Genomic DNA, 22,920 nt, shown 5'->3' on the forward strand with positions numbered 1-22,920 from the left:
GTATCAGAAGAGAGAGTCTCGATAAGTTAGGGAATAAACGTGGATATATTTCATGCCTCTTGTCGCATTGCGTCGCGGCGGCCGCATCGCGCTCTTCGGCGCCGTTAGATTTACAGCGGTCGTAAATAGCGTTCGCGAGTGGCTTTTTCCTGTGCCTAGCGGCGATAACAATTTAGAACACGCCGCTTCAACGGCGGTATTGCTCTCGCTCCTGCTCGAGATCGATCTTTTCATTACTCATAAGCTATCGAGCAATCGTCGAGATTCAAACACTCGAAGAGAAATAAGGAATTTCGAAAAGATGCACAGTTAAATACTGATGGATAAAATATAAAATAGGATTTCAAATATTCCTTTCAATATTACATTCAAAACGTTTTCTACTAATAAAAGCTATTAAAAATATTTGTTAAATATAGAAATTTATTTAAATTAAAAATAGAAATTCTAAAAAAACGAGTTCTTTTTCCAATCTTTGTGTTGATTATAAAAGTAAATTATATCGTTATAATTATTTTCAAATTATATAAAAATAATTATAACGATATTTGAAAATATCGTTATAACTATTTTATAATTAACTTCAATCTTCGATGTTCTTTAACGAGATTTTGATGATGGGGTAAATTTCTGACGATAGAGGAAATTATGTGGCACAATCAGCGTGAAAACCGATTTCTTTGTGAAAACCGAACGCCTGAAGCGATCGAAACTATCACTGAGAGAGAAAACATATTGGTAGATTGTTGTAGGCGTCTTGGGTCTCACTAAACACAAAGATTCAAATATGATTTAGTCGTCGTGCACACAACGTATAAAGTCGCGTTCACAATCGGTAATGTCTTTAATTCTTTAATAATGGTTTCAAAATAAATTGGTTTTTACATCAGATTAAGTTAATAATATTAAGACGAGAACAAAACATATTTAATATTAGTTGTTTAATTCAATTTATTAGTAATTAAGAAATGTCGTGACTGTTTAATCAGTAAATTATTGATCTGAGTAAGTAGGTAGAAATGTGAGACAAACTTTAAAACCGGTAAGATTCGTTGCTGTCTATCGGATTAATCTTTCGTGGCGGTGTGTTGTGTGTCCACTTCTCTTTCGCGCCTTCTACTTTATAACGCTATATATACCGTGTGAAAAACAACAAGCGATAAACGAAAAGTTCTTTGGATATTCCCTAAAAATTCTTTGGAAAAAGTGATACAATTTCATGCATTAATTCCAAAGTATAATCGTCAGAAATTTTTAATTATAATAAAGTTTACATAAATATAAAAATATTTTAAACAAAAACATGAAAAAAATAGATATAGTGGAAATAAAATAAATATCTAATAATACGACAATAAATTAGACGTAAAGAGAGATTCAGTTTATAAAGAGAATTTGATTGAAATTTTACTCGCGTTAATTTATAAATTTTCTCGGTTTCGGAACCAATTACAGTAATACTCTCATTATTTGGCGCAATTCATGAAATGAATTCTACGTATGATATATTACATCTGTAGCGCGTGGAACAAAGGTGCTTTATGTAGCGGCGAAAAAAAGAATGCGTTTCCACGCACACCTTCTACCAGTTATGTGTGGCATAAAGGAGGTCAGCTGGTATTAACACTGGAAATTCTTGGACACATATTTCATCGCGTTGAGTCGCCTTGAAAACGAGAATTTCGAGTTTTTAATTCTAGAGCAGATTAAAGATTCGATATTTTGATATCATTGTATGAACTTTATGATTATATTCATGATATTTTTTATACAATTGCGATTAATTCTATTATAACATGAAAGAATAATTATATATATATATATATTTCCATAGAATCATTTAATTTAACCTCATAGTTAATATCTTACAGAAAAGGTGAACACATCTCTGCATTCAAAATAAACATTAAAAATAATACAATTATTTGATTTGATGATTGATTTGAGATTGACGCAAGTAAACAAATCTCGAATGACTCGATGACTCAAGCACGAAAATGACTAATTATTTGATATCCCAAAATATCGATGATATAATCATGTGTTCGTAAATAACTATACGCGCAACATTCTTTGATTAAATTAATTGTTATTGATAATGAAATTTCAAGGAATAGATGGATATGTCGCGGTTAAAAATAGCCAGTCAATATATTTATTGTACAATGGCATTTCCGCGCTGCAGCGTCACGCGCACGATTTCATCGTGTCTGATAACACCGACAAATGTGGTGTTATCATTCCTACTATTAGCGCTCTTCCAATAAGCGCGTAACAATAAAAACGTGCGATATAAGTAAACAATATGAGTAATATAAATAAGAAAATTATAAAAAGAATAATGATACCAGTTATAATAAATTAATTGAAAATAATTAAAATGTGCATATTGTGTAAGATTCTGATTACATAAAAACAGCCATAAAAGAGATCGATTTATTGCGCGACAAATGTCTGAAAAAGCAATTCGCAAAGGTGGATGCTTGTGAAAAGGCAAGTAGTCGTTCCGAGAAGATTGAAAATAGAAGCGGTTCCGTGATTCGTTACCTCTGTGTTAATCCGTTTGAGAGACTCTTCGCGAAACGTTTGTGTTTCGCGTCGCGACGTCGTCGTAAAAGACGTCGCGACATCCGAGATGTTCTCTGAATGCGTTTTATGCGTATTGTAAAACACGCGTTATAAAATTTGCAAATATTTTCGAGTCTTTACGAATATTTTTTCTCTAAACATTACTGTAGAAAGATTGTTTTTACAGAGAATATCACAAAACTAAATTGTTTTGGAATATTGTTGTGCTAAATGCAGGTTTATGATCTTCCTTATTTTTATTTTAAATGCGATAAAATTCTTCATCGCACAGCTTGTAACACGAATGGTTTCTTTCGGTTCTGTAGAATATAAAATCCGATGAGAACATTTGGAATAAAAATCTCTTATTTTTGTTGCGTCCATCACAGCAGGAGTTATCCCATCAATCAAACCACAATAACACAAATGTATTCGCGTCGAGTCATCTTAATCTATTCATCGAAGAAATATCGAAGATATAAATTCTCAGTGTTCGTTCGTAACGTTCGTTTATAGGACTCTTTCATAAAAATGACAATATTGTTAATCATCTGTAGGATTTGTCTGTAAAAATGACGAGTCTTACTTCTATCAGTAATTCATTAAACGAGAGACGCTTGAAACAGAAAGTCTGTTCATTGTAATCGAACCTTCCGACTTTTCCTCCAAAAACCGAATATGCATTTTGGATGCGAAAGGAAGTGTAGCTTAAACGAATATCGAATATCGATGTGTCCTAGATTCGAATGTCGATTATGATCACGAGAGAAGTCGGTAGTCATCACAATAATCAACAACGATTAGTCATCGTGCACGTGTCGGCCGCTACTACGTTGGGGGATCAAACTCTGCCGACAACCAGACGCGTTCGAGAGGTCGCGGGTGTGTGACATCTTCTATCGTTTTAGCACGATGATGTCACATGTCTCTCTCGTAGCGGATTGTGACGATATTACGAGGCGCGCAAATCTCGTTTGTGGTCCGCGCGAACGCACACGGTGACGCACACCGGTGTGACGTTGTGATTAAATCGTAAACTATCAGCGGCCAGTAGCGCTCAATGCTCGAGCAGATTTAAGGCAAATTTAAAAAATGTATTAATTAAAAATAAATAAAATAATATACAACACGTAAAGTTTGAGTATAATTGTTGTAACTTACGGATTTTAGGAAAGCGCTTCTGCCTGTATACACAGCGCTGTGCGACTTGCTTCCATTTCCATGCTTATGCAGCATGTTCAATCCCCTGTCGACGCTCATTCATAAATCGATTAGTTCTATATTCAAGGGAATTCAAGACGAGAAGAAGTTTACGACACGCTCTCTCATCGAGCATGAATGAATTTGTTTATACGCACTCACTCACTGTCTCTTTCTTTTTCTCTTTCTCTCTCCTTCAAAATTCCTTTTCAACGCGTTTGAGTCTTTTTCCATCAAACTAAAAAAATACGCAATAAGATAAAATATAAAATAAAAGGCAAATATTTTAATCTAATCACTTCCACTTCTTTTCTTTATTCACAAGTAATGATTTTAAATAGTTCAGTTTGCCCTATAAAATATCAGCTAAAAGATGATGCGAGACAAGTTTCCCACGACACGCAAGAAAATGATTGGAATATCTTTCACAAAGATCCCAGTACATTACAGTTTATTGACGCAAACGAACGGCGATAAGGTGTCCCATAGATCGCATTATCGACTTAACCCGGTTCGATACTCTGTAATTTCTTGGAATTTCCATCGGATGAGACTTAAGATTACAAGAATTTACTCAATTAAACTCTTCAGACGATACCGGCGGCGTTTTATTAGAGTGCAGGAAAAGATCGCGTATAATCGCTGATAAAAGTGTTATCGCGAACAAGTTCCGGTTTTCTGATCAAGTATGTAATGTGTGATTAACCATGGGAAAACAACATTCCAAAAATAGAAACAGAAATGTTTCCCAATAAAAAACAAAATTAATAAATTAATAATTTAATATTTTTAAAGTAGTAATTAAATTTATATTAAAATAATTCTCTGAGAGGATTAAAGAGCGATTTCCGAAATCGAAGATCTGAAATGCTTCGCAAATGTAGGAAGAACGCTTTACGCTTTGCAGAACCGATCGTTATCGATTGCCAAAGTCGATATTTGAATCTTGGTGCAACAGTAATTTATCGTTACAGCTGTTTAAATACGGCGGCTTATTTATACGAACAAAGAATTCCCGCAATGCGAGTAAACGTATGTAACAGACGTTTTCCCAAATGCTTCGGAGAAACTATTTCTGATTACTATCAGCAAATTGCGATTCTCGATCGACAATATTCGCGAAACTCCGCTTTTACTAAACGTAAATTTAACGCACTTCAATTTATTTCGATAATTATTAATTAGCAAATAAATTTATATTTTTATTAATTATTTTTATTTTCTCCCTCTTTTCAGTGACGAGAAGTTAATATTTTGTTTTATTCTCATTGTGTTTTTGCCACAACTACATCTAGGTTATTAAATAATGCGCATGATAATTATTGTAAAATTTTTATGCCATAATAAATTTTTTATGACAAAAGCACTAAACGAAATCAGTTGAAGGAAATCGAAATGTTCGTGTAATTTCCGCGAGGAAGTCACGTAGTAGCCGGTGCCATAAACGATAACGACTCGCATGCACGAAGATACACGTGCATACATCGAAGACGCGATATTCTCTCTGTCTCACGGAATTCCTGGTTGTTTTTTCTTTCAACATAATCGACGACGATGAGACGTGGATTTTTATGCGACTATCACGGCACGCAAGGTCGCGATTTTCTAAAGGACTACGAGATAACTTTGCCATTCTTTAATCTTATGACGATTCCGTTAAATATTGCCAAAATTAATTATCAAATCAATCCTGATAAATTCTTCTCCTTTTTTATATACATTTCTGTAAAAAACAGATAAATAAGAAATCGTGCCTGGGCAAAATCGTATACTGTTTAGATGCAAACACTCTCGAATAGTTTCATAGAACGTTATTCACCGCACGGAACTCACGAACATACTGCCGATTCGCCGGTGTGAACCTCTTGATATCGTATCATCGGCCCGGTTCGATGATTCACGCATCCGTTGTCAACGGAGTCGGCGTATCTACTAATGATGACGACTTTACAGTGACGAGGAAACGCCGTCGTCGTAGTGGTGGAGAATCAGCTGGTTTTCACGAAGAGAAGGAGAAGGCTACGGTAATCGCGGAAGGAGGGTAAAGTGTCACCTGAGGCGGAGGAGTCAGTGACGGATTCAAAGAACAGATAAACGAGTATCTTTTTCAATTGCTGTTGATGCAAAAGCACAATATAAAATCAAAAATTTAATGCATAATATTCTAGCTCATTCGTTTAAGAACGTGAGACAGTAAAAAATTTATTTTGACAAAAATTACCAATTTTTTAATAATATTTCTGTAATTTCTTATATTTAATTTTAATGTTAATTTTTAGAAACCAGGCATATTTTTTCGCATGTCATTCGCATATATCTTAATGTCTTCAGCTAGTAAAAGTTTTGAAAAAATATTTATAGCTTTCCAGTTTCTGGAGATAAATTATAAAAAAAAGTAAAATTTTGATTTTGAATTATTTTCTTATTACTCGTATGAGTAACCACTGGTTCATTCGTTTGACAATGACGTAATCGTGACTGTACTACCTGGACCACTGTTGCAGCCAATCTTCCAATTGAATTTGCATGTTAATAGACCGTAAATTTGCCTGAATCCGCCACTGAATGGCGGGATCCTCGTAATAGTGGCGCACGTAATAGGCACCTTCTTCCGAGAATCACACGTGATGATTCACCGTGTGTGCAGTTGAAGAGTGGGGAGAAGAGAATGACGGTATTCTCGAGAAAGATATTCAGTGTGTAAATACGGACAAACGTACGGTCGCTTCGTCGAAATTTCCCGAATGAACGTCTCGTGACCCGATAAAGTCCGGAAGTGGAACTTCTGTCCCAATGTATGATATTTTTCAAAGAAGAAAGACAGTTTAATTGTATAATAAAAATTATTTGGTTGACTCGCTTTAATATAATAGAATAAATTTGTAATTTTCTATAAATATCAAGAATTTAAATGCAGCTTCCGCGCGACTCCCGATATGGCATTGCTAAACGCTTCATTAATCACGTCTTCGGATACCTAGAATTACGGGTCGATTAACATGTCATTCGTTTGCATGTATATCGTCATCGACGTAATTTCGATACGGTCTGTCGATAGCAGAAGATATCTTTCGCCATGTAAAGTGTCATTATCGATGCGCGTTTCCTCTTAATGCCCGCAGTTTGCGATCCGGAATCACGGAGTAGCCACTGGTCCATTCATTCGACCGATGATGTAATCATGACCGTACTACTACGTGCTGCTCAATTGGATGGACAAAAGCAGAGTCGTCAATACGCGAGATGCATCATCAGTGATGCAATTGCTCTTTTGACCGTCTTCGCGTTTCGTCATCAATTTAGAAATCACTCGCGAATTTTAGATATCTTTCACGTCTTCTATTTTCTTAACCAATTTTCAATTTTAATTTTTTTTTTAATTATAGTTCCAATACGTGTATCTCATTTTTTTTTTTAATCATGTACATAAATATTCATGGAAATTGTTATTAAAAATTCTCACTTGCTCGCGACCATCATTGACAATTCATAAAAGCTGTAGCCCTGAACTTGGACTCGGGAAGGACGACTAACAAATGTAACGTGAACGTCACGACTTGGTTTAGTGACTCACTTTCGAGAGTCAAGGATGTCACGATTCTTGCTGAAACATGATCTCTGGGAAGCCGTAAGTCGCCGCTTACCCAGCGGCGAACTTCGTAACATTTTAGTTGGGTATTAGAACAACTTCTTGTTTTGTTTTAAATCATAACAAAGATAATATCTCAGCGTCACAACGAGCAAGCGATCAAACGCGAAATTGAGTCTCACTAAAATAGAAATGACTCATCTACGAAGCAGAATTCGAACATTCGTCACACCCGGAAATATTGATTTATCTTGTTCTGCTTTGGATCTTTCGTATCGGTGCCATGAATCAATCAATATCTATGAATAACCAACATCTATCTATAGCTTGCAAATCAGAGAAAAAATTTATACGCATAAATCGAAAATAATCTTATAAATTTGCAAACTTATTTTATAAATAAATTCGTTGCCTTTTTGCTTGCCAAATATAGATATAACAATAAAAATAGTTTATTAAAAAGTTCGAAAACTAATTTTACTTAGTATATTGTAAAAATTAGTTTCTAATAATTTATAGTGAATATTAATACAAAATAAATTATTAAATTGATTATAAACGTCAAACAAATAAAAAAATTATCAGGAATCTTTTCTCTGCTTTACGTCAATCGTCTATTAATGCGATAAAATAAATTAAATTAATCTTCCAAAAATAAACCAAGAGCAATAGATTCGGGGAAGCATTTCGCGCATTAAGGCTGTTCGAACTGATTTAACGATCTGCGTATAGAGCTAAATGGCAGCGTAAATATCCGTACGAGAGAAGCAGTCAAAGATTAAAGAACTCAAGAGAAGGAAATAGAAAGAGAGAAATATCGAAATATATAGCCGCTTCTTAAGTTCGATTGGTCTGAATGTTTCGCATAGCGTCCAGTGCGTCGAACCTCTCTCTCCAATCTAAAGATCGCACAGACAGGCAGGCCTGCTCTATTAGGATGCCAAGCATAACTTCAGCGATTCAAGGATGTACTTGCTACTCCTTTTTTCTGTACCGCGCAAAGCGTTTATTGCCCCGAGAATTTCCATTCTCGGCCGGATAATTACCTCCGATGCAACGCACCGACTGACATGAACGCGCTCTCTCGTTCGTAAGAATGTATCTTCCTTCCCTTCCCTCCCCGCAAATGAAAAACTGCAGCTATATTTTGCTAAGCTTATTATATAAATAGCGTAGGAATAAATCTTACACATATTGTCTTTTTTCTCAAGTGCGATTACAAAAATTGTGAGAAATGCTGAACAAATAACTTATATAATAATTTAAATAATCAAACCGACATATCTTCATCATTATGATGCGATTATTCACTGCGCTGTTAGTATAATTTTCGATTTTCGCAACTGCATTTGAGAAAAAGAGAGTAAGTGACTAGGAATGTAATATTTGCGCTATAAATTCGCGTCGAACGTGTTCGCGGGGCCTCTCATGCAAGTTTAATTTAACCATCTCGCGCGTCTATGCAGACGTAAAAGCGCAACAACTTCCTAGCTGCTGCTGCACGTTACTTCTCGACGCAGTGTGTCTAAATTGAGATGCACTTCAATCAACCGGTCGGCCGACGCGACGGTGCAACGCACGTTGCAACAAAGATCGAGTGCTCGACGAACCTAACAGAAACCATTTCGCGAAAATGATATTGCCGTAATCATTTGGACAAAGTAAATACGGCAATCAAAAATTCTTAACAAGACATTTTTCAATTTTTACATATAATTTACATATAATTTTAAATTTTATATTTCACATTTCATGCTTCACAATTCATACTTTTAATATCTTATTTTTTGAAACTTCTATTTTTTTATTTCTATCTTTGTTTTTCTGAACTTTAACTGCAAACATTTTCGCATGTAATTCTCTAATTAATATAATCGCATCATGTACAATCTGAACAACATAATGATACATGAATCTCGTAACCGGTCACACACGTAACTCTATCTCGTCGCGCGGCTCGTTATGATTCATTTCTTATCAAAAGTATTTATGCACGTGGTTTTCTTCGAGGCGGCGATAAGGCAGACGCGCAGGCATGAGAAGGCGAATAATATTTTCATTCCTGTCGCTATTTACGACGGAGGCGGCGATTCTTACGTGGAAAAAGATGATGCGTCTACGCGTGTGTAGCTCGTTAGCGCGGGAGTTGCGAGTGAATGTAAGGCGCGGGCAAGAGATTAAGTGAGTCATTAGACATTTTTCGTTAATTAGTTCGCCACCTCAAGAGAATTAATTATCCGCTATCTTCAAAGGTTTCGAAGTGATAACGCATTTCTTTTCAATATTTATATTTGCAAAAAACATTTGTATTTAAACAGATATTTGATATAAATATCACATATCAATTTTTAAAAAGCTCGAATTATGTATTTATTCTTTAACTTCACGAGTAATGTTGTTAATTTTATCATTGATTTTAAATCAAGATTACAACATATGTAGCTATAGATAAAAATTATATCAGAAATTAATTTTTTAAGACATCAAATATGACTTGAATTCCACAAAGTGTTTACTCTCTCTCTCTCTCTTCCCTTTCCATCTCGCTTAATAAGAATTTTTTGAAATAGATCTAGCGTGCGAATTTGCAAGTTTGTACCTGCAGGTGGTGGTACACAAGCTATCAAGTTGGTGAGTCACGACGCGCACCTCCTGGATATCTTTACATACTTCAGCAAGCAGCTCCAGGACGAAAGACGAATGATTCATCTCGACAGGCGTCTCTTTCTATCTTTCTATTATCTGTCAAGTAAAAAATTCACAATCGCAATCGCGACCATGCAAATACGCTGAAAATACGCATTATGTCATGGCCGTGGCGAAATACATTCGCTAATTGTCTATCAGTAAAATCACGGATCGCAGAAAATCACGTCGAATCAGATTGAAATAATCGTGTAATCTATAAACTGCAGAGATTTTTAGAATATCATGAAATTCTTACGGTACTTTCTAAGGATTGAGATTTCAAACTAGAAAACGAGTCATTTTGAGACACATTCTGTATTTTTCCGCACTGACTCGTTTAATGTGATTGGGACAAGCTTGAATGAATAAGCGGATGAATGAAAGACTCGTAAATCATTCGGGCAGGAAGTTCAAGGCCGCCTGTTATATCGAGAGAAGCGCGTGTCCATATCACATTGTGCGTTATCAAGAGTACGCAATGCGTGCGGTCACTCGATATCTTTTCAAGCTCGAAAGGGTCAATCACCTTGTCACAGTCTGTCAACTTCTAGAGGAGAAAAAAACGCACTCGCAATTAACAAGAAGATAAACAGTGTCGAGACACTATTCGCGGAAAAAAGAATGTTCTGCGAATATTCAAACCAAACTTTTCTCACAAATGTTTTATAAATATTCTAAGGAAACATTATGAGAATATATTCAAAAATTATTCCGAGAGAAGAACAAAAATATCGTGGAGAGTTTGAAAAAAGTATTTTCAATAATCATTTCTTTTCATCTTTAACTGACAATGAGACAATAACTTAAAACCCCCAACATATTTAATTGAAAAAAGAATTGTATTATATCTTTGTAAGATTAAAAATAAAGGAAAGAAACGAGACAGCCGTCTTTCATGTCGCGCACGAAAAGGCGCTCACCTTCGGTGATTTCGATACGTTGCGGTTTCCAAAAAGAGACTCTCGGGAAGGGCAACGATGATATCGAAGGAGTAGAAATTCGGCCGCGGTGATTCACCGCTCGTGCGAGACACTCGCGACATGGAAACATGAACGAGACAACATGAAGCACACGGGTTCCCATACTCGGGGACCAGGGCAACCTCGACGGCGAATGTCGATGAGTCACGAAGGAATTCCAGCCGTGCAAGCACGGTTAGGCTCCGCGAGAGAGAGAGGGATCCTGGTTCCCTCTCACTTCTAGGTCAGTAGACTCGAACTGTTGCGTATCTATTCACATGTTTTCACGACGATGCGTGCATTCTCGTGCGTGATCGATTCTGGACAAAGCTTATTGCTGCAGAATATTTATGTATATTTAAAAGTATTTAAATTATATTTTATTTGATTTTGTTTCTCAATATATCCGTTTTATGTATTTGATGTTTTTTATAATAAAATGCAGGAGAAAGAACCGCGAATAAAATGTCACTTTTTGAGAGTGATTTTCAAGCTTTATTTTCTGAGAGTGAATTCTTTCTGCTGCTCGAAACTTTTTCAAACTCTTCAATTGCATTATTATTACATCGTAATCCAAGTTACAAAATTCATACGCGCGAGATACATCGAGTTTACTTGTCGCGAAAAGGCGTGAATGCATGCGGAGCGCATCGTCGTGACTCATCGCGACAACTTCGCGAGCATTGCGCCGCGAAAGTCAAATGCTCGTCTTGTCTTGTGTGTCGTTATATTGTGCATACATGACAGTACTAAGGATCGCTGCACCGTTACAATGACCAGACAACTTGGCAAGTAGTAATCCAGTGACTCTCATATATCAGTACAAAACACGATTGAATATAAGATTATTCCTTATAAAAATCCTTGAATGAAATTTATAGTCCCAAATCGATTAATGAATTGATACATTGTCAAACATCATTGCGACATATTGTTTTAAGTATCAATTTTCGCTATAAAAAAATTTCTATTGTACAAATTTTTCTTTGGGCAATTATGCGCGCTCTGGATTACTTGTTTCAAAAACTTATTCACGCAGATACGAAAAATTAGTCCACAATCGTACGAATCATTCTTCGTGAAAAAACACGCGTTTGTACAAACCCAGACAGGAGGACTCGCTACGACACAAAGCATACTCCAGAGTAAAATAGCGGCGATTCAGTCTACCAACGATTCAAATGGAAATTAAAGGAGCACTCACCTGAAACAGACAAAAACGAGAGTTTTTTTTTAGTCATGCAATCGTCGTGCGATAAATTGTAATGTGAATAGGCGAGACGAGATATATATCTGATCGCTTTTAATCATACAACCTCCCAATGTTCTACGCCCACCGTGCGTTTTCTACGTCACGCGACGAACAGAAATTAAACGAATTACATTGGCGACAGAAAGGAAACTTTTTTCCACCTTTCTTACAATTGATTTATAATGATAAACAATCGGCGAACAGAGTTTCTTCAGCGGAAATATATTTTTTATAAAGTACTAATTGTAAGTCACACAAGCGCACGCCACGCGCCGTCCGTGTAAAATCTCAAACCTTTGCCGTTCGAATCAATTAATTATTTTTGTGACAATTTGTAAATCAATACAAAATACAATAGTTATACATTCGTAAAAAACATATTTAGCCCATATCTCTGATTTTTCTTTAAAAAAATTCGTGGAATGTCTAAGACACCTCACTTCCGCCGTCCGTGTAAAATCTCAGATTTAAAGAATTTGAAGATTCATATTTACACCATTATCAAAGTTATCCATTCGAATTTAAAATAAAGCAAGAGAGAAAAAGAGAGCTGAACTCAGGAGTTAAATTAAAAAGACAGTTATGCCTCCACTTATTTCTTTAATTACAAATAACAAATTTGACAGAGTAACGGTTGTATCGTCATTTGTTCCAAATACTTTATACATATTTATCGGCTTGAAAGAGAAACAGGGAGAAAAAGCGGAGAAAAGACGAAGACGAGGAAACTAAGTGGGCGTCGCTTATCAGCGACGGCGCCACTCGAGGCGGATTATCAACCTGTGTGTCTCGAGATGCGTTGATAAATGTGCAGGAGAAGTGCAGGAAGAGGACGAGGGAAAGACGAGCGAGAAACGAGATCCTGTAAACTCGGCACGATGTAAATGACCGCGCAATCGTGCCCGGTTATGTCAGGGATTCGTCGCCACGCTCGCATACACGTAATGAGACACCCGATAGGAACTTGCTAACATGATTTGTAGCATCCGGTGAGCATGCCTAATTTCTGTTTACAAAAATAAAGAGTTATAATCTTCGAGAAAAAGAAAAAAATGATTGCTATCGCTATTTTCAAACCTAATATTGTTTCAAGTGCAGATATTTGCGTTATTTTTATATCAACTTTCATTATTAATTTGCTGTCAAATAATTAAAAACCTAAAAAAATATGTGCGAATAAAAATTTTGTAATATACTATTTTTCTCAAAATCTAATTAAATTTATCAAAGTAGTAAATTTTGTTTTCATACTTTTATAGCACGAAGTGTCATCGCGTAATTAACGGAATTATTCAGTACTGAGAAATTGATAGCTTCTGAAGACGAAGGTTGATAAATATTATCGCGGATAAAAACGCTACGAAACGGGTCATACAAGCGCATCAAAATGTTAATTCACTGTTCAACGAGCGTCTGCAGAATCGTTAGTCTTTACAAAGTGCGCGATAACGTGCCATTTAATGATTCCTTCCTCCGCAAGGACACAAGTCAATTAATTTTTTTTTCATTTATTTGCATCTTTTACTATCAGTCTATGTTTATTACTAAGATTATTGCAAGTATAACTGAATGATATAAAAACTTCTGACATCTGTTAAACTTTTTGCGCCAGTCAAGAGAGTGTGTGGTTAAAATAATATAATAGCATAGCTACTATAAAAAGAGAAAGACGGTAGTAAAAGAGCAAAATAAAAAGATAATATATTTAAACGAACATTACGTACGTACATTTAGATCATTATTTTCCAAATATTCACTTTTTTTAATTACGTTTTAAAAATATAAATCGTTTGTTTTTCTTAAAAAAAAAAGGTAAAAGAAAAAACATAACGCGCAAAGATACATTAATTGAAAAAAAAAATGAAATGTAATGAAGAACGTCCTTGGAAGGCTACGCTCCAAAATCGCGTGGCAGTTTTAGAGTGCGTCAATATTATGCATCCAAAAATAAATACACGAAGACGACGACGGCGACATGGTCGCAAAGCCTGAATTCCTTCAAAAATTATGCTTTGAAGCGCCGCGGTGAACCGGCCGCATTCCGTTATTACACGTGCCATTCTTGCAAAGTTAAATAAAAGCGCCAGTCGCAATGCTGGTGGGATAATGGGATAAGTTTTACTATCAAGTTATTGCTTTTATAAAAAGAGATTTCGCAATCTCATCGAAATGTGTGCCATCTTTTACTTTAAAGTTTGTATATAAGTGACACGCTAGATACATACGCATTACTACCGACACTTTTTTTCTGAAATCGATGATTCAGGAGTGACATTTTCTCTCGAGACGCGCGTGTCGCGTTGCACACGATTTGCGTGACATTTCTGCGACAACAGAAATACGATTCAATGGCTAGACTGTGTCGTAAAGGCGACATTCGATGCCGCGGTGACCGACCAGCCGACCAGCCTGCCAGCCAAGTTTACATCGCGCACGTAGTACGACGCGATACCTGCGGTGTGTGCGAGCAGCATTTAAATTCATATACATAGAAATGAGACGGACTCGCCTTCGTCAAAATTAATAATTAATAAAAACAAGCGCCGTCTTCGAGTGATGCATATTAATTTTTTATGCTAATTTCAAGATAAGATTAACGACATTTAAAGAGATAAGATTAACGACATTTAAAAAGAAAAAAAAATAATAGTATGTTAATTATAAGGAATTTCGTAATAATTTTAGACTCTGTTGCGGTAAAATTATCATGTTGCCTTCTTTGTTCAACTTGAATAATGAATTATCCCTATTATAATAATACATTGCTTAAAGTAATTCTATAATTCTTTCTTGCATTTTACATGATATTGATTTTAAAACATTCTAACATCGCATGTAAAGAGTATGGTGGAGTGAGCCCGGAATTCACCGCTGTATCCACTGCATTAATTCACAAAAATGTGAATAATTCTTAGATTAACCGGTCCCTAGATCGTTTCGTCGGATTATGGCCGCAGATTAAACGCATCCGGTCTCCGATCCGGCATATGGCAGCTTCCTGAAGAAGCCCTACGTCAATTCCGTAAGAAGTGACCGTCAGATTCCAGAAAATATTTCGGTATTACTGATATATATTTTTCTCTTTCCGGACGATAAATAAATGACATGTATATTTTTCATTTATCACATTATATAATCATGAAAGTGAATAAAAAGAAAATTATAAACTGATAAGTAATTAAGTTCAATTTCATAAACAAATTAATTACACAATAATGAACAATTCAAAATTCTCATTAAGTCAGAGGTCACAATGAAAACGCGATAGTTAATAAACAAATGAGAATTTCTCCAAGCATCGCACGAGCGAACAATACTTCGTCTCCCAACTCTCGGCAATTTAGTGCGAGTTACACTTAATGACCAACCGCTTGATTGTCTTAACGAGACCCTTCCCTCCTATTCCTTTTTTACGTGTGCTCACAGGGATAAAGAATAAAGTAAAAAAGACTTTAAAGAACTGTAAATAAAAGATCAAGGATACCAATCAAAGTGTGGAACAATTATATAATATGTTATTATTTTTCTAAAAAGAAGCAAATTTTTAAATCTAATAAGATAAAGTTTATACAAGAGTTGATTAATAATGATTAAGTTAAGTTTAGCTTTATATATAAAAGTATGAATAATAGATAGAATCAATGACTTTAAATCACGTGAAACTAAACTTTATTCTTGCATAAATTAGTATTCAAAACGGAATACAAATTAATTAATCAAAACAATATGAAAAAAATGTACTATCCATGTTCAAAAAAAGGTATTTATACATAATTAATGAATTGAATTCGTGAATTTCGTGTTTGAAGAACGTTCTTAACTCATCGTTTTCATATTAACAGGATGCATTACCTAAATTATTCTGACTATCTTGTCAACGTTTTCCGACGACGATTTTTTAATTTGTTACACTGAAGATGGCTACGTCTTTTAGGCCGAAATGTATGTAATGTTATAATAAAAGGAAAATTTGAGCAATTATAACTAGCTCCTGCTCTATCAGCTTGTTGTTTTCAAGAATATTATTTTAATAAGAAAAAGAGCTATATATTTATATTATTGTATTTTTAATTAATCAACGTTATCTGATGGTACCGTTTATAATTTCAAAAGTCTAAATTTTAATATAAACAGAGTTACAGTTGTACAAAATTAAAAATTTTTTTTAATATAAAAATCTTCACACACAAGACAACTCTAGTTAACGCTTCTGGACAAAGAGAAAGAATCGCTGGGAAGTATCAGAGTGAGAATGAAAGGAAAAGGGTGTAGAAAAGAAAAGATCCGAGAGTGCCGCCCACAGAGAGCGGATGCCGGGTCGGCGGGGTCACCTCTCCAGCAAAATGAATCTTTTATGCCTCTCTTATGCTCGAGTCGCTTTTACGGCGCTTCTTAGCGTTCTCGAGAACGTTTCGCTCCCGACTCTCTTCTCCTCCAGACTCGAGAAGAATAGGAGAAGACTCAGTTTGTCAAGTTGATTGATTAATATATATGATAACGGGCAGTTGAAGAAAATCGGAGCACGAGCCAGACTAATTTTTTTAAATCGTAAAAAAAATTGAATGACTATTCGATTGACAAGTTATCCGACAACTTGCTTATATAAATTGTATACAATTTTAAATTATGGATAAATCTTAATTTAAATTGATTAAATTTTAGAATATTCATAAAAATCTATAAAATCGTATTATGAATTTTGTGTATAATGGGACAATTTTTTGACAAATATTATTCGGCAAAAAAGAGGAGAGAAATTTATGTAAAATCTGAACGCAGACATGTGGAATATTTCTACTATCGCTTCGAGGACTTGAATTATGAATAACCACGGTCTAGTACGACAGGTTGAAAAAGAGTGATTTATGTAAGCTTCGGAAGGAAGCCACCGCTGCCTACAAAAATTCTCGATTTCTTCGGGCTATTTCGAACACGAGCCGTAGCAGCTTTCCTAATTCGAGATCTTGTTTGCTTCGTGTATGTGGAAGAGCGAAATGCCGCGGGCGCAAATATCAGTATTCTCCTTCTCTCTCACTCTCCCTCTTTCTCTCTCTTTCTCGTACGATATATTGATATTAATGCCGTCCTAGCGGCCATGGGGTGTCAGCTTAATGAGAGCGATCGTCGCTCGTGCCACGAGCTATCCTATTATACAATTTAACAACCGACCCCACGTGTCTCGTGTCGTTCTGTAATTGCCTACCGGAAATGTTTTTACGAACTTCTTCAAACAGTTGTAGAAGGAATTTTTAGTAATGTTTTTGGAAAAATATTTCGTCTAAATTTATAATATGATCCATTTTTAAGTCTTGCTACAAAAAGTACAGTGCAAGGGAAATTAAAAATGGAGTTTATCAATATATTTATGATTGGAAAAATCGCGTCAATTACTACCGTGAATTATTTTGATGTTTAATTGTTATACTGTATAATATGCACTATTGAGTATCACGTATAAATTCCCCCAATGTGTCATCATTACTTTAACGATCGATGTATGCAAAGTTGTCACTAACTGGCCATTTCGACACCGCGACATAAAACTGAATGAAAAATAACGGAGCGTGAAAGAGGCACAAACGAAGCCGGACCAGACGAAACAAATGCTTTTCTACTACGAAGAAACCATTCTAAATATAACGAGACCTAAATACAACGATGCAGACAGCGAACGAGGCGATGCAGCACGAATACCTCCGCAATACGCAAAAAACCTTTGCTGTGTACTTAAAGATTCTATATTCTTTTATTCCATAATTCTCTCGGTCTATGTAAATTTCCATTCTTTATCATATCATTAATTCAATGATACGAATTTAGCTAGAAATGCATAGAATACCTGTAATAAATCATGCTAAATTAACGCGAGTAGCGTTGATAAATTAAAAGTTCTTCATAAAAAGAGTTCTGAATTAAATAATTGATATAGCTGCGAAATAAATTTCAATAAAATAAATTACAAATATTGAAATCTTAATAAATATGAAATTAATAATAGATGTCAACATACGAATAAACAATCAATAAACCATTAAATAACAATTAACCATAAAAATAAAAAATATTGAATTATTAAAAAATGACAGATATATTCTAAAAAAAGATTTCACAAAAATCGTACAAAGATGTACTTATTTCAAAGTTTTTGCGCATTAGCACATATGTAAAAAAAGAAAGAAGTTGCTTCATATCAACAAAAAATAATTGGCTTGGTTTTTATTTCGCGATAAATAAGACGATACGTAGACAATTCCAATTGACAAAAAAAGTTGTTTTGCAGTTGCTAAAATTAGAGTTTAATAAACTAACGAAGAGATTCAGTCGGCATCATTACATAAGTCACCACCAACTGTTCGCAAGATTCGCCACCAACCAAAAACGACAATAGTTCGCCAAGAAAGCTGGGTCTAAACGTGGCGACACGCCAGGGAAGTTACCGCGAAAAATACTTCGTGGCAACGTACTTGTTATTTTTCCCCGCAAGCTCCTCCTGAGAAAAGCTCTTTGTATACATGCTTCGCGGTCCGGAAAAGACGGTCATGTTCACGGCCAATTCGAATTCACAGTCAAATACAGATTACGATCCATTTATGTCTAATAAGCTTTCAACGATCCGTCGCATGTAATTCAATTAAACATACATATTGCGGGTATAGTATAAGATGCTCTAATTCAATTTTAATTTGCAAGCTGCTACGATCAATAACAACACAAAATCAATTTTTTCTCAAGTAAAATGTCGAGACATAATGTTGATAATGATGATATGAAAATGTCGAGCCATTAAAGACTAAATTTTATAAGTGCAATTTGTAAAAATATAATTTACTCGATTTGAATTTGAAAAAAAGCTCAGAAATTATATTATAATCATATATCATTAAATTGTATAATTTATAATTTAAGAAAATTACAAATTTTTAAATAGGAAAAATTAATTTGCTGGCTAAATTATAGGTATTACTTTTAATAATAATGCGGTAAGTTAAGATCGAGAAACCAGTTGTTTAAATAAAATATAAAAGTTGGAAATATCTCCCTGACTAATAGTATAAAGCTTTTACCTTTGTGTGAAGACCCAAGAAGGCACGCCGTGGCATGGAATACGACGACATGTTGATCTTATTGACGACCATCGTCATGCTAACTGGCAGTTAAATTCTTTTCGAACCCAAGTCCGAAGTTCCCTTTTATCTAGTCGCTCTTGTCTTCTCTAATACAACATTGACGTGATACTTGACGTCGAGAACCACACGTTCGCGCGCTCGCTTCTATCAAAAATACTTATCCGCACGCTTTGTTCAAGAGTGCTGCGACCATTTCAAAGTCTGGTGCATTGAGAAAATCATCAGCGACGGGGACAAACACTATGAAAGCTTGGAAAGCTTGGCAAAAAGTCAACGAAGAGGCAACAAACGAGTTACCGTTATCCGTGTCCGTGATGGTGCGAGATCTTTGCGTATCTTCGCTATATGAATTTCCTTTTTGATTATTGTGTGAAGATATCTCGAAGATTCTAGAATATCAGAGCATCTAAGTGTCCAAGAGTTCGATGTAATAAAAGTGCATTAAAATTCAGATTTTCTTCCCTCTCGAAGGTGCGCTTGAAAACGGTAAAGTATGTGTCCTAGAGATTTGTATTTATCTTGAAGTCTGACGGACATTAAAAAGCGTCGAACCGATTTTTCTTCAAGCGCCGTTACTCGAAGATGTTGTTTCGAGTCTGCTCAGGCAGCTTCAAGTGAAGCTGGCTAAACACAGTGTTTCGCCCTTAAGAATTGCAAAGAGTTTCCGTAACAGCCGTATATTCGACGCTACAAATTCATATTCAGCCTCAGCCTATTTTCGCTTCTAGCGCGGCATGGAGCAGAGCATATCATAAAGACCTCCTCTTCAAGGATTACCGCTCACGGACACCCTGAAGAGACTCGGTGAAAGTTAGCCCCGAAATCTCGTACTTATCTTTGTGCACGGCGGATCGCGCGGAAAGATTTCCTTTCCGAGAACACTATTGACGAGGACGAAACACCGAGGAGAATTTCGCAGCCGTATTGCGCGCCTCCGAAACCGCCGCGCGCGAGAATACTGAAAGAGAGTGCGTCGGCGACGGTGTTATATATAGTCTCCCTACCCCGGTCCGAGTCGAATGAAACCTCTTCAGGTTCGAGCCGCAGGACGCCGGCACGGCGGTTGCGGCGTTACCGTGACCTTCGAACCCGGAGGGATGTGTCGAGGGACACCACGAGAAGGGATAGAACACCGACCATTGGAGACTGGACGGGATGACCATTGTGGTAGGGTGTCCAGAGGTCGGGTGCGAAACGCCAACGATGACGAGATCGATCCGCTACTCGCGCGGCGCGATATGTCGGTCGCGCGTGCGATCTGATATTATGCGAGAGTAACCAATGTCACTCTGATAGTGGGGGATGGATCGCGAATGTTTGTTCCTTTCTAAGCATGTGCCGAATGGCGATGACTGCTGAATGCGAAATAATAATAACAATGTATGATGTACGATTATCATTAGCGAGACCTGCAATTTTAAAAGTACCTGCCACGAAGAACACGACTTCCTGTGAAATTACAGCAGTAATTCTATAGAATTACGATATTCAATGATATATAATCTCGAAATGCAACAAGTTTGCATTTACGTGGTATTTAGATTCTATTGTGTTTCAAAGCTTACATTTAGTTTAATCGAAGGCGAGCGCGAGAATGCGTGCGAAAAGCGACAAACAGCGCGATCGTGCTTCTATTCATATCAAAAAATGCCAGTAAGAACTCGTGCTTCTTTTGTCGCACTATTCAATTTGTATTTGAGAATAGCTTTTACAAGATAATTTAAGTGAAAGATTAATTTAGTTTCTTAAGAATCAACGTGTCTATTGCGGCATTCGCTGACATTTTTCGATGAGATAAAAGAGCAATCGTGAACTACCTGGCTCTCAAACAAATAAATTTGTTCTTTTTCGGAACATTTAATTTATTTATTTTGACATTTAATCTAAAATTTACTTGCTTCCTGTTACGAAATGATCTGTCGGAGAAATAAAAAGTTCATTCACACACGTTCCACGAAGCACGCATGTGTCAGAACGTCGCGCGTGTACAACTTGGCAACTTTTTGCTACGTCTTACGCGAGAAACGACTGTCTATTATTGTTCACCACTTTTTTTTTAATATTCTCTTTCGCAAGAAAAGGCTCTCCGGGAAATCGGGAGAAGCCGATGGCTTCGAGAAATCGTAATGAGAATCTAATTAACGAGGTCAAGGAATTATGCGCGCGAGAAATAGTGTGTCGACCGGTATTTTTTTTACTCGTTAAGACAAAATTCGACGGACCGCCGCGAAATTGGAGCGGAAGCGATTTTTGCTGTGGTCAGCGACACATGGTGTGATCGATGGCGAAATCTGGAAAAACGGCTCGTGACAAGTACGTGTCGCCGCTGTTACAGACGTTAATTATTGCTGTAATTTAACAAATCATTTTCATATCACTTCTGAAGTTAATCATGTTTGTTCTTAATGGATTAGCCTTTTCTAACTAATTTACTGTCAACTTATTAAAAGGAGTAAAAACATTATTTAAAAAAAACACTTTAGAAATTTGTTTGCAAGAGGATTCTTCGTATCTTTTCAGTTAAAGTCGAAATAAAATTTCTATGAACTTTGTCGTAAGGAAGATCGACAGTGTAGACGACTAGTAGGCGTCGATGAATCAGGTTCGGACGTCTCGACGCCATTAATTCCGTACGTCGACAACGACGATGGCTCCTATGCGCGACGAGCGCCCTGGAAAATAAAACGATAAGCAGAAACGAGAAGCGAAAAAGAAGAAAGGAAGCACGGTGACAGCGAGCTGTGCGTGCATTTATTTCCGCTCCTACGTTCGTTCATGTACAAGTTGTCTCACGGTTACTTAAAATCTCTGCAGATAACACGAACGAGATCGCAAAGGTGCAATATTCCTCGAGAAACATTTCGACAATTGCAATCTTTCAATATTTAACATTAAATAACTCTAACTCTGTTAATCCTGGGATTGGAATCCTGCAGATAATACGATTTATACAAATTTGGCAGCCTTTAAAAACACAGTTTGACTTCTTTTATGAAGATATAGTTAGCGATACATAATTTCCGAAGCGCTGATTGCATTTGCAACCCGCGCGATTTCAATTAGAATCCCTACATCCGTAACAAAAAATCCAGAATGTCACAATGTTCGTAACAGTCATATCGACTATTCACAACGATTACGTCTATGACACGATATGCCAAAGTATTTACCTCATTATACGCGTACTTTCACTTCGCGTCGATTATTGTTCGAATTTCGAGCGCAGCACATAATTCAAATCGTCAAATCACAATTATTTTATCAGTTATTTGCTCGGTGATGGTGAACAATTACGATAATAATTTCGTCACCGAGTAAAGAAATGTTCTATCGGGAGAGCATTCTTGTCAAGTGGGCCAAGGTCGTACTTTTCAAGCGACTACAACCTTCTTTACCTTTTGCAGCTTATATCGACAATTATGTATGATTATAATCTAAAGTACAATATTTCCTTTATAATAATATGATATTAATTAATATAATCATGATTTTCTTTTTCTCGATATTTTTTCACAATAATTTATTTTCTCATAATTT

General features: G+C 36.0%; 1 protein-coding gene across 9 annotated transcripts in view; it reads right to left on the bottom strand.

Annotated features, from left to right (window-relative positions):
- Sarm (sterile alpha and armadillo motif) overlaps positions 1 to 22,920 on the bottom strand; it is a 75,374-nt gene that overhangs the window by 22,168 nt on the left and 30,286 nt on the right. The window contains exons 1-2 of one of the 9 annotated variants that reach the window (XM_067357185.1): positions 5,523 to 5,623; positions 3,730 to 4,006 (exon numbers count right to left, since the gene is read on the bottom strand). The exons of 3 other annotated variants lie outside the window; for them this stretch is intronic. In XM_067357185.1, coding sequence (XP_067213286.1) covers positions 3,730 to 3,828 — 99 coding nt within the window. In that variant the 5' untranslated portion in view covers positions 3,829 to 4,006; positions 5,523 to 5,623. Of the gene's footprint in view, positions 1 to 3,729; positions 4,007 to 5,522; positions 5,664 to 12,108; positions 12,157 to 19,320; positions 20,338 to 22,920 lie in introns of those variants that run through there. 5 more of the 9 variants (XM_067357187.1, XM_067357192.1, XM_067357191.1 and 2 more) reach the window with 5 other exon arrangements.

This window comes from Linepithema humile, chromosome 6 (assembly GCF_040581485.1).
Source record: "Linepithema humile isolate Giens D197 chromosome 6, Lhum_UNIL_v1.0, whole genome shotgun sequence".
Lineage (NCBI taxonomy): Eukaryota > Metazoa > Arthropoda > Insecta > Hymenoptera > Formicidae > Linepithema > Linepithema humile.